The sequence below is a fragment of the Barbus barbus genome, assembly GCF_936440315.1.
Source record: "Barbus barbus genome assembly, chromosome: 1".
NCBI lineage: Eukaryota > Metazoa > Chordata > Actinopteri > Cypriniformes > Cyprinidae > Barbus > Barbus barbus.
Genome location: NC_136729.1, coordinates 14,324,677 through 14,337,109, shown reverse-complemented (window position 1 = coordinate 14,337,109; position 12,433 = coordinate 14,324,677). Strand labels below are relative to the sequence as shown.

Sequence of the window (12,433 nt, the reverse complement as noted above, 5' to 3'; positions counted from 1 at the left end):
AGAGTGCAAAAAGCAATTTCTAATACTAGCCATAGCCAGTCCATTTATATGAAATGACCAAAATAATCAAATAATCTAGGCTGAGCAGGAGTGGAGTCAGCAAAGTCTGGGGAAACTGATTCACTAAGGCAGACCAGCCCAGGCTTTCTCAGCATTCTCTCTGATATATACACACATTTCATACCTACAGCCCCAGAAGTCTTGTAAGAGCTGTCTTCGTATGAGGCCAAACATAGTTCTCATACACTTAGGAGTTTCATTTAAATACTATGTGATTACAAGCCTGTGCACAAAAAACATGTTGCATGAGACATCAACTACTTGTTTATATACAACAAAAAGTTGAGAATCTCCTACAAAAATAAGTTGAGAGAACTCAAAAATCTGCTGAAAATTTTAAGTTGGCTCAATTTGTTTTTTTGTTTTTTTACAGTGAATCGCATGGACACAATATAACACAGACAGTCCATGGTACAAATGCTGTTACCAATTTACGCCATTTCTACTAACAAAACACACTGTTTTTTGTGAAAAACAGGTCACATTCGCTGACAGCTGTGCTACAAAAAGCAGAAAAGTTCAACCTTTAGAAAGAAGCACTAAAATAGAGATATGGGGATGTTAAACCTGTTTATATCAACAGATTAAACGTAAACCACTATCAAATGCATCTGATCTTAAAATGAGAGGCATTTCAAAATGGCAACAAAAAAAGCCCCAAAAAAATGACAGAGGAAATGATGATCAGGAGCCAGAGGGGGAAGGCTGTTTCAGTTATCGATTAGCTTGTTTATGGTTTATTAAGCCTCGTCTGGCAATTTGTTGTACCATCCATTACAAGGCATCTAAAAGCAAATCAGAATGCGAGAGGCCCTACACTGTCCTTTGGAAACACAGAGAGAACACACAGCCCATCAGCTCCACACAGCCAATTAGCAAACAAAAGTGATGTACCCTTGCTTTACATGGGAAGTCTCTGCATTACTTGAGGTCCTTCCAATGTGCAGTGATGGTAATTAGTTCAGAGATATGAGCTGTTTATGCTGCACACATTTACTTCTGGTAAACAAAAACAAACAAAACAAAAAAAAATAGTTTGAAAGGATACAGGTCTTACTATATGTGCTTCTGGATCAATGTAAAAGATATCTAGGTCACATTTTTAGGAAAGAAATACAAATTTACCCTCAAACATTTCACTGCTATATACATAGATGTAAAACATTATATTGAGGTTCATATTTACTTTCCATTATTCACAACGTTGGTTATTAGATTCTTGTTACTGCGACACTGCATTTTTATATTGGATTAAAAAAAGTTGTATTTTTTTAAATCTATTTTTAAATTAGTTTGGATTAGAATTAGATTTGGATTAAATTAGATTGGTTTACATTACATTTTAGGCTTAATTGACATTAATGGCCCTTAATTTTCTTAAAACAAATTGTTGCGTGGTGAAGAATGTGTCCACAAAAAGTGTTCATTCAGAGCCGCGCAGACATGTTCATGCATGTGCATTTTGTGCAGATAGCCTATAAGTCTTAATATAACATTATGTTGTATAAATAATGAAGCGTATTCTATATGAGATAAATAATGAGTAAAATCCCATTGATTAAAATCTGCTATCAAATGCTTCATTCTACTGGTCATCTTCAGCACACGCAGCTCAAAACAGAAATGCAGAACATTAATAACTTTGTCATATACATAACGTTATAATGAGAACACTATTGTAAAAAAAAAGTGAATTCTTAGGGTTTCGCTGACGTTTAATGCTATCTTTTAATCCAAACATAAAACATTATTTTTGTATCTGCGAGGTGTCCGTTACACATTTTCCCTGTGTGTTAACGTCAGTAATTATGAGTGTCGGTGACTCTTGGTAATGTAGCCCCCCCCCCCAAACATATGATTCGACTATCAGTCGACTATCGGCAAGATTCGAAAATTCCGATTCGACTATGAAAATACTAAGTCGGGGACACTCCTAATCTACAGTGCATAACATCATCAAAAGATTCAGAGAAACTGGAGAAATCTCTGTGTACGTAAAGGACAAGGCCGAAGACCTTTGTTGGATGCTCGTGGTCTTCGCATCCTCAGACGACACTGCATCACTCATCGGCATGATTCTGTCATTGACATTACTAAATGGGCCCAGGAATACTTCCAGAAACCACTGTTGGTAAACACAATCTGCCGTGCCATCTGCAGAAGCCATATGTGAACATGGAAGCGCCGTCGTGTCCTGGGCCAAGGCTCATTTAAAATGGAGAGGAAAAAAATTAAAGTGGAAACGTCTTCTATGGTCAGACGAGTCCAAATTTGACATTCTTGTTGGAAATCATGGATGCCGTGTCCTCCGGTTTAAAAAGTAGGGTGACCTTCCAGTGTGTCATCAGCATTCAGTTCAAAAGCCAGCATCTCTGATGGTATGGGGGTGCATATGTGCATACGGTATGGGCAGCTTGCATGTTTTGGAAGGCACTATGAATGCTGAAAGGTATATAAAGGTTTTAGACCAACATATGCTGCTCCCCTCCAGACGACGTTTATTTCAGAGAAGGCCTTGTGTATTTCAGCAGGACAATGCAAAACCACATACTGCAGCTAATACAATAAAACAGCATGGTTTGTAGTAGAAGAGTCGGGGTGCTGAATTGCCTGCAGTCAAGATCTTTCACCTATAGGGAACATTTGGCACATCATTAAACAAAAAATACGTCAAAGACGACCACAAACTCTTCAGCAGCTTGAAACCTAAATCAGGCAACCTCGATGCCCAGACATCTTCAAACTCTTTTGAAAAGAAGAGGAGATGCTACACCATGGTAAACATGCCCCTGTCCCAACTATTTTGAGACCTGTAGCAGGCATCAAATTTAAAATGAGCTCATTTTGTGTATAAAATTCAAAACATTTCTCAGTTTAAACATTTGTTATGTTATCAATGTTCTATTGTGAATAAAATATTGGCTCATGTGATTTGAAATTCTTTTAGTTTTCATTTTATTCCTATTTAAAAATCGTCTCAACATTTCCGGAATTCGGGTTGTATTTTTTAACCACAAAAAAGAAAAAGAAAAACACAAACGCTAAATTTCCCCCCATTTTTATTTAGTTGGTCAGCAAGCATTAGCTCCACTGTCTTGTTATGCACATTCCATACATAATAAAGGAAACCTCACCTTGTGTTTTTAGGTGAAACAGTCTTATGGGACTGGTGTAAAATAACCAAATCACAAACAATTACTAAACATGCAAACATTAGTAAGGCTAGGAAGCCAGGCTGTGCTCAGAATGTCATTCTGCAAAGTCTCCCATCAGAAAGTGTGAGATTATGAAACTGCTATCAATGCCCCCCCACACACCCTGCTAGCACCAAAATTAGCATCACACAGTCCCACTATCTGATCAACATGTAAAACAAACTCGTAATCACGTAAAGGCTGGATTAAATTAGTGATTGGTAGTAGCATCCAAACAACATAGTTGACAGATGCAGGTCAGCTATGTGGAAAGTTTGTGGAAAAGGTACACTTATATTTACTGTGCTGAAGAATGACACATTATACTCTCTAAGTACTGTGTACTTGTTCAAGATATTGTGAATCTAATCATTACAGATCAAATTCACTGCAGATCTCCACTGTAAACAGCTTTAGTTGAGTCATGATGCATTGACATCCTGAGAAGTGAATGATAAATAAAAAATAACTGAATGAGAATAAATATAGGCCATGAAAGATAAACTAAAGCTGAACCAACTAACCGAAAATACTACTGGCTTGTTGGTTTCCTCTCATAAAATCCTTTTTAAAATGTCAACCATTTCTGACAGACTTTCTGACATTTCATTTAACCTGTGGTTTGCAAATGTAACTCAATCTGGTTAAAAATTTGAAACTCCACAAGAAGTAACTTAACTATGCTAATTTGGTGACAACTGATTTAGGTTTTCATAAGCAAATTTAAACGTATTTGTCCCCTAACTACTCATGTCCAATCAAAACAAATGTTTCATCAAGCTCTGACGCAGAAATACATGTTAGTAAAAAGCAAAATGCCAACTGTTTTGAGGTTAAAAACCTAGATTACTTCCCTAAATACAATGGACAGCAACAACACAACACAGTGTTCACGTCTCTTTTGGTTTGTTTTCAAATAAAGAGCGTTATACTCAAATATCCGCCAGCTCTCCGGGAGCCATGCAGGGGGACATGTGAGAGGAATACTAACTAAATTAAAACTTTCTCTAAACCGCTACTGAGCACCTACTTTACCAGCCAGACAACTTGAATGGAAGATTTCCTGGCAAGTCTCTGGGTGAGAAGTTGAGGGAACAAGGAGAACAGCCTCTCCGGGAACCTTGGAACCAAAATGTCACATCGCACCCCGAGCCCGGTAGCCTCCAGTACGGTTAATGAAGACTTACCGGAGTGTTGGCCCGATGCAGTTAGTGTCTGTGCTCTCAAGTTCGCGAAGGATTCGCTCGTGCTCTGCCGCTGTCTCGGCGCTCGCCATCTTCCATATCCTCGCGACGCGCTCTAGAGAACAAACACAGCGCCCAGAGCGCGAGAGGAAAATACTGGAGCTTCTACTTCCGGTATTACTGTTGAACGATTCATTATGGCAAAACATGTTTTAGAGTGGACGAAACAACATTGTATTTATCTGTAATACTTTAATGAATACATATGGTTTCATTTTAAAAGTCCCTTTTTATTATACAATTATGAACTTTTCATACCTGTCACAATTTAAAAAGATAATTAAATTCAGGCTATTTAATGAGGGAAAATGTGTTCAGTCAGGTAATGACTGAATATATATGACGCTACGTTTTCACGCTAATTACAACCTCTGCGTAATATCAACTCAAAACACAAACCCTGCATTGCACGACAGCGACATCTTGTGCTTCATGTACCAAACACACCACCGTTGGATAGTAATAGTTATTAAACGTGGCATAATTCAGGACATAAAAATGTCCAAAACATTAAATATGTACCCAATAATTTTATTTTTCCCTTTTTATAATTGTATTTTATTTATTAATATTAATATTGATATAATAATATATTCATAATATTAATATAATAATATAATTGTATATTATTTATTATAATTATATTTATATTCAGTTCACGTTTGTTTGTTTTTTTTAAGTTCATGTTTATTTGTATAGTGCTTTTCACGATGTCATTTGTTGCAAAGCAGCTTTACGGAAAATATTAAGTTTCTACATTGTATTTAGGAGTAGTTTATTAGCACTATTCTTATTAGGAGGATTCCTTTTAGCACTGAAGATAGTCCAGCAAGGACTGAAACGTGTGTGTGTGTGTGTGTGTGTGTGTGTGTGTGTGTGTGTGTGTGTGTGTGTGTGTGTGTGTGTGTGTGTGTGTAATTGGCCTGTTGTAGCTTGTCCAGTGTCAACACAGAACTCATGTGGAGTGTTTAATGAGACGCTGAAATTAGTCATAGGGGAATCTGGAAAGGAAGACTAATATGCAGAAAACAACTGATGTGTAGTAACAAGCAAATCCTCTCAGCCACACATGGTGTTAAATAAGAACACTCCCACTTATTTCTAGGAAAATTCTGCAAACAATAAAAAATTATCCTTTTCAAATGGCTTTCCTCCAGAATTTACTAATTACTGTGAACTCATCTGACAAAGAGCACGGATTTGAAAACATCGACTAGCAACTGGCAGCCCAATAATGTTTTAAATTAAAGACATTAAGTTCTATTTTTGGGTGAACTCTCCCTTTAAGGAAATATTTTAATATCTCCCACTAGGTGGCGGTCATGTAACGGCAAGAAATTACTTCTATCAGATATAGAGCATTATTTGACTTCAACATTGCTATAAAAATAACGGTACTATTTAACATTTTAAACAAATATTTTAAAATAAAATAATGAGAATAGACTCAATAGTTTAATGTAAATCATAAAATTGTAACACACCAGGTAATGGCCACCGCCAGGCTTTTTTCTGACTTTGTCGCAATTTTCAGGAATATTGATCATTTCTTTGAAAAAATAACTTTCGTCCCTGGGTGGGCTCGAACCACCAACCTTTCGGTTAACAGCCGAACGCGCTGGGGAACAATAGTCTTTTAAGGGAGGGGAAGAAATGGAAGGGAGGGGGAAGAAGGGAGAGAAAAGAAGGGAAAAAAGAGAGAAAAAAGGGAAAAAAACGAGGAGAGAAGTGAAGAAAGGGACTTTAATCCCTTTGTGCTCCAAAGCCATGCTTTTGGAAGTGTATGTTTACAATAAATTATTTTAATAACTTTTTAAAAATGTTTTCCTATACATTTATATGGGAAAAAGGTTGATCACAAGGTTGCCGGTTCGAATCCCACTGTTGCCAGAAATTAACGTTGTTACTTAATGCTGTAATTCACTGTTTTTCATCAGTAAAAATCACATAAATGATGCCCACATTAATTAAATTATTTCTGAAATGACAAATGAACATTTTATTAATTCTATATTACTGATAGTTGATATCTTATTCACACTTGCACTTTTAGTTTAAATATATTTCTGCTGCAATTATTTCATAAAAATTATAGTAAAAATAGTCCATTTATTTCTGAAAGAATCCTCAAATTTCTAAACAATTTCAATTTTATAGTGCCTATAACCTTTGAATGATACTGTAGAAAATTAAAACATACAAAAAAGAGAGTTATTTTAATCATGACAAAACTTTTATTTTTTCAATCAGTCATGGCCAATTATTCATTAATTCCTTGACTCATTCACATTTTTATTCTTTTAGTTATTATGTTGCATATGCAACAGAACAGAAAAAGAAAAATACACATAAATACTCCTTTCCGTTGTCCATGGCTCTTGTGCATTCATTACAAGTGCAAAAGAACAGAAAGCACAGAACAATACTATTTACTATTTATTTAAAATATTCATGACTCTTGTGCATTCTTTGCAAGTGCAAAAGAACAGAAAACAAAACTATACACATAAATAAAACTTTCCAATGTCCATGGCTCGTGTGCATTCTTTAAACATAAATAAACATAAATCCCATTTCTCTTGTGCAAAAAAATAAATAAAAATAAAATAATAATAATTAAAAAAAAAAAACTATGCACATAAATAAAACTTCAGATCAAATATCAGTTTTTTTTTTTATCTCGTTTTTTTTATATCCTCCAACCACTGCTCCTTTGGTACTGTCTCTACAGAGGGACAGTATATAATGCCCTTGTATTGGCTATGCCCAATCTCTGCTGTCCTGAACTGCCCGCATTTTTTACACGTGTTGTGTTGTACTTTGCGAGTCAGTTTTCGAACCGGTGCAGCAACAGGAGCAGGAGGGGCAGAAGGGGCAGAGGAGAGGCTGACACTGAGAGCCTGTGGAGCAGCAACTAGGACAGGCCCTGTTAGTCCCTGTGAGGCCGTTGGTGTCAACATCACCAGTTGAGCACCTGGGGGTGGAGCAGGGAGGAGTTGCCGCTGGGTTTGAGGTTTCTCAGCTGGCGGTGACAAAACCACTGGGGCTGAAGCAATGTTCCTCTTCCTTTTCAGCTGTGCCTGGCCCACGGTGCTACTGGGCAGGTGGTACTGGTGAGCTGGGCCTGGTTGGGGGGGTTTAGATGGGGGGGCGCACATTGGCAGGGAGTAGAGGGTCAGCTGCCACAGACAAGCGGCTAGGCAGTTGCAGGCCTTGCATCAGTACCGCACTGTCCTGCCTTTTCACTGTCCTGTTGTGCCACTGAACCAGTGTGGTGTGGCTCACATCCACCAGCTGCAGGGTGGTCTGCTGCATAACAGCAGCATTGGCCTGAATGCGCCGCCTGATTTTCCTGTAGTCCTCCAAGATGAGGTCCCATTTGGACACTGTGCCAATCCCCTTCTTCTTAGGACTCCTATGGATGGCACAGAGCTTGACAAAAATGGTCTCTATCAGGCGACAACAATCTGGCCACTGGGCAAGTGGGACAGTGGTGGTAAGTGCATGCCTCTTCACACTCTCCACCCCTGGAGTGAACTCCTGCCTCTTCTTGGGGGATCTGAACCTCCCTGTGTCCAGTCTGCTCTGGTGTCTGGCAGCAAACACCACCCTCTGCTTATCATAGTCCAGCAGGTTCTGCCAAAGAGCAACTATATTGCTCACCTAAGCAGAGAGAGCATTTAATACATGGCAAATGAGAAAACAAAACATGTGCAAGTGTTAACATATGACAGGTCAAGGAGGGAAAGTAGAGAAACTTGAATGTTCCTGACCTGCTGGTTGGTGAGGGCCAGAGAGGGCTGATTCCTTAGCTCCACCAGATACTCTGCCAGGCTGTCGACTCTGTCCATGCCTGGCACACCAGCACTATCCAAAGCCTGAAAAAAAAAGAGAAATGAGCAAAATTATGAGGACGGTTAAGTGACACAAAAAACATATATACATATTTCTAGATGTCTTTTTATTGACAAGCGTCAACTTCAGATATACAACAAGGTAATTACATACCACAGACTCGTCAGGAGATGCTGATGCACCTGGCGTGGAGGAGCTAGCAGCCAAGGTGAATGAGGAAGCAGGCTGGTTGGAGGAAGCAGCAGCCAATGTGGAGGAGGCAACAGGCTGGGTGGTGGAGGCAGCAGCCAAGGTGGAGGAGGCAGCAGGCTGGATGGAGGAGGCAGCAGGCTGGATGGAGGTGGCAGCAGGTTGGATGGAGGAGGCAGCAGGCTCTATGGAGGAGGCAGCATGCTGGATGGAGGAGGCAACAGGCTGGGTGGAGGAGGGAGCAGGCTGGATGGAGGTGGCAGCAGGCTGGATGGAGGACGCAACAGGCTGGGTGGAGGAGGCAGCAGGCTGGGCGGAGGGGGCAGCAGGCTGGATGGATGAGGCAGAGAAGCTTGGGTCATCGGTAAGACTTGACACAGTAATATCATGTGTTTGGTCTTCCCCGAAGCCCTCGTCTTCTTCATCCTCGCCCTCATCCACATCCTCCAGCATGTTCTCTGTCTCTTCTGAGTCGGGGTCCACTACCAGGGGCTGCCCAGTCTGACTCAGCAGGTAGTCAACACCAAGCAGCTCTCCTATGAAAAAATAAATAAAAGGACACACACACACATATACAGGACCAGTCAAAAATTTGGACACATTCTTACGCTCATCAATCCTGCATTTATTTGATAAAAACATACAGAAAACAACAGAAATATTGAGAAATGTTATTATAGTTTAAAATCACTTTTCTATGTTAATATACATTAAAATGGAATTAATTCTGTGATCAATGCTGAATTTTCAGCATCATTACTCCAGTCCTCAGTGTCACATGATCCTTCAAAAATCATTCTAATTTGCTGATTTACTACCAAAGTTGGAAACAGTTGTGCTGCTTAATTTCTGTTTTTATATAATATGTGATACTTTTTTCAGGATTTATTGATGAATAAAAAGTTAAATAAAGAACAGCATTAGCTATCAAATAGAAAATCTTCCATAACAATATAGGCCTGCATTACTTTTCAAAGGTTAGTCAGTTTTTTCTTTCTTTTCTTTTTTTTTTTTTTTAAAGAAATTAATACTGTTATTCAGCAAGGATGTTAGATAAATGCTGTTCTTAACTTTTTATTCATCAATGAATCCTGAAAAAACGTATCATAGTTTAAAAACAAAAATCAAATATATATATATATATATATATATATATATGAGAGAGAGATAGATAGATAGATAGATAGATAGATAGATAGATAGATAGATAGATAGATAGATTAAGCAGCACAAATTATATTTCTGTTTTTTTCTGTATTTTTTATTAAATAAGCCTTAATGAGCATAAGACACTTCTTTCAAAAACATTAAAAACAGTCATGTGTTCAAACGTGTGACAAATACTGTACACACATGACTAATTCTAATTCAAGCATTCCATACAGATAGAATGCAACTTTAATCAGACTTCCATGGTTGGGTTTGGTGATGAGAATGATAAAAGGAAAGACTCAGAACCCACAAACCAAAAGTATTATGTAACCAGATAAGGAGATGACATACCAGTGTATCTGCCTGGTGGCCTGAAAGTTGGCACAAAAGGCCGGCCAAACACCTTCAGGCTGTTGGTGTTGACGCAGTGGGCCATATCCCCGGAGTAGGTGAGAAGGGACGCTGGCTTGCTGGTCACTGATGCAGCTGCCCGATCTTGATTCCACCTATTCAAACCTTCCAGCAGGTACAGCTGAAAGTTCAGTGCATTTGCACTGGTTCCTAGAAGAAGAAAAATATGTGTATATATACCAATAAAAATGACAAGCCTTTCAATCTGAATAACATAAATTGAAATTATTTAAAACATCATACATGTGAGACACCAACCTGGAATGAACCTGTTTAGGTGGCAGTGGAAAGACTCCAGGGATGTGGAGCCTCTGGCACAGCGGTACCTGGTCAGGGTGACCCCTGCCTTTGTGGTGGTGCCTACCTCAGTGTAGAGAGGCACACCCGGCACGTCCTGGATACACCTGACGTGGCGTTTCTGCACACGCCAGATGTGCTCCATTCGCACCTCATCCAGCAGAGGCACACCCATAAGGTCGCTCCCATTTGCCCCTCTCAGCTCCTGCAACAGCCTTTCAATGAGGCGTATGGTGGCCTCCTCACCTCGTGTCCTCCTGCGGCAGTAAAGGCTCAGCTCCTTTTTACTGATGCTCCTGTCCACCAGGATGTCAGTAAGAGCTGGCACACCCTCCTGCATCAGCTGTTTCCTCTTTGCCTGCCGCAACAGGCAGAGGTCTCCAGCATCCCACTCAAAGATGCAGGCAGACAAGCATCCCATGAAAGTGGGGTAGAGGGGATGGCATCGGTGGTGCAGCCCACGGCCATCCTCCTCATAAAGTGCCAGATGTCCAGTCTTATGTGAAGGTCTGGCCACTCCCCGAACCTGGTCTGCAGCTTGCTTGTTGCTCCCTCACTCACGCAGCAGCCACAGTCAACATAAAGCAGCACTGGGGGTGGAATGGCAGCCTTGCAGTACCGCTCCATTACACCGGCCACCATCCTGTCCAGTCCCGGCCCCTCTTGCACTGACAGCACACTGGTCACTATCTGGCCAACCTCATTTCCAATGGAGGTTACCCAGAGTGCTGTCCCCCGTCCATGGCCAACCAGCTTCTTTGTGATCTGGAATTTACAAATGTAATATTTGTAAACATTTGTCATGCAACGTTTGCAATGACAATAATATTAATGTCTATCTGATGGTATTTTTGAACATTACAGAGAGTAACAGAGTCAAATAATTTTTTACCTTTTTTGTGGAATCCATCTTTAAGATATTGCCAAAGATGGATGTGATGCTGGCCTTTATATGTCCAATTCTGGAGAGGATATCCCTGCCGTATACTGACAGCAGCCAACGACTGGTGGGGATGTCGATTGGCTCTGGAGGCTCCTGGCAGACCACCGTATTGAGGCTGGGTCGATTGACAAAGTCAGCACACTCCCCAAGATAGTGTGCCAACCGATTCAGCCATTCCTCCCCATGGTTCTCTTTCAACTGCCGCACCAATCGAGCTGGACTGTTGCCCAGTGTCCGGTCCCGAAGCAGCCTAATAACACGAATGTCACAGGCATACCTGAAAAGCACATTGTTGCTGTGATTATTTACATGTTCATTAGGGGGGACATTTCAGTGGTTTAAGTCTTCACAATAACCATCTTTAGACTACTTTACTCACTTGCGGGTCAGGATCAGCCAGAACATTTTCTGGTGCGGCAGGTCAAGCTGGTCCCGGACAGTCTGGCTTGTTGACAGATAGTTCAGAGAACACACAGTGCACCTGAGTGTCTCTGTTACAATCAGGTAGTACCTGTCGATGTCCAGGACCTTCCTGGCCCTCTTGTGGACACCATAACCCGTCAGGTTCTTGCCACAAGGACAGAAAACCTTCACCTTCCACAGGTGGTAGGGCATCCACACCATCAGCCGATGGGTGAAGAACCGGTCAGGTGTTGGTGTCTGGTGGTAAATAAGGGCCGGGACGGGAGGCTCATACCACAGCTTCAAATCTGGTCGCAGCTTGCCAGAGTGAAATAAGGTGTTGGCAATCCACCCCTGGTCCTGCACAGGGATGGTCTTGCCTAATTCACCTGGCAGCCAGAAACAGCACAACAGCATTGTGATATGTGATGCAATATTATGTCATTTTTAAATAGATCACCTTGGTGGTGTGGAATCCACAACTGCAAGCTGTGGAGCCACCAAAGAGGGTGGTCTGCCCATGAGCCTGCAGGGGGCATTTCTCAATCTGAAAAATAAGAATTTTACTGTTTACTGAAATGGTCTGCATCATTGTGACCTGCATACTACATATTATATAATGAGATTCTGGTAACTTTACCTTCTGGTAGAGGTCGTACCACTTCCGCTGCCGTGGTGCTGGTCTA

The 12,433-nt window shown here is 40.6% G+C and overlaps 2 protein-coding genes across 3 annotated transcripts in view; both read right to left on the bottom strand.

Annotated features, from left to right (window-relative positions):
- The window catches only part of LOC306871985 (exocyst complex component 6B-like), a 114,522-nt gene extending 109,652 nt beyond the window's left edge, over window positions 1-4,870 (bottom strand). For both annotated transcript variants that reach the window (XM_079420292.1, XM_079420291.1), the window contains exon 1: window positions 4,442-4,870. In XM_079420292.1, coding sequence (XP_079276418.1) covers window positions 4,442-4,647 — 206 coding nt within the window. In that variant the 5' untranslated portion in view covers window positions 4,648-4,870. The remainder of the gene's footprint in view (window positions 1-4,441) is intronic.
- A 1,846-nt stretch (window positions 4,871-6,716) lies between these two features.
- LOC306873066 (uncharacterized protein) lies at window positions 6,717-11,167 on the bottom strand. Its single transcript, XM_079422076.1, has 5 exons — window positions 10,364-11,167; window positions 10,046-10,255; window positions 8,507-9,078; window positions 8,272-8,376; window positions 6,717-8,161 (listed from the first exon to the last, which is right to left on the bottom strand). Exons 1-5 carry the CDS (start codon window positions 10,821-10,823, stop codon window positions 7,637-7,639), a joined length of 1,872 nt encoding a protein of 623 aa, XP_079278202.1. The 5' UTR covers window positions 10,824-11,167; the 3' UTR covers window positions 6,717-7,636.
- Window positions 11,168-12,433: the final 1,266 nt, after the last annotated feature.

Bases quoted from the DNA above. Each gene is read 5' to 3' on its own strand.
- LOC306873066 (XM_079422076.1), bottom strand. From the start codon at position 10,823: ATGGGATGCTTGTCTGCCTGCATCTTTGAGTGGGATGCTGGAGACCTC. The intron at 9,079-10,045 runs GTATGTCATCTC...ATTTTTTCATAG, and splicing joins GCCACCAGGCAGATACACTG to GAGAGCTGCTTGGTGTTGAC. The intron at 8,162-8,271 runs GTCAGGAACATT...CTCTCTGCTTAG, and splicing joins TGGCCCTCACCAACCAGCAG to GTGAGCAATATAGTTGCTCT.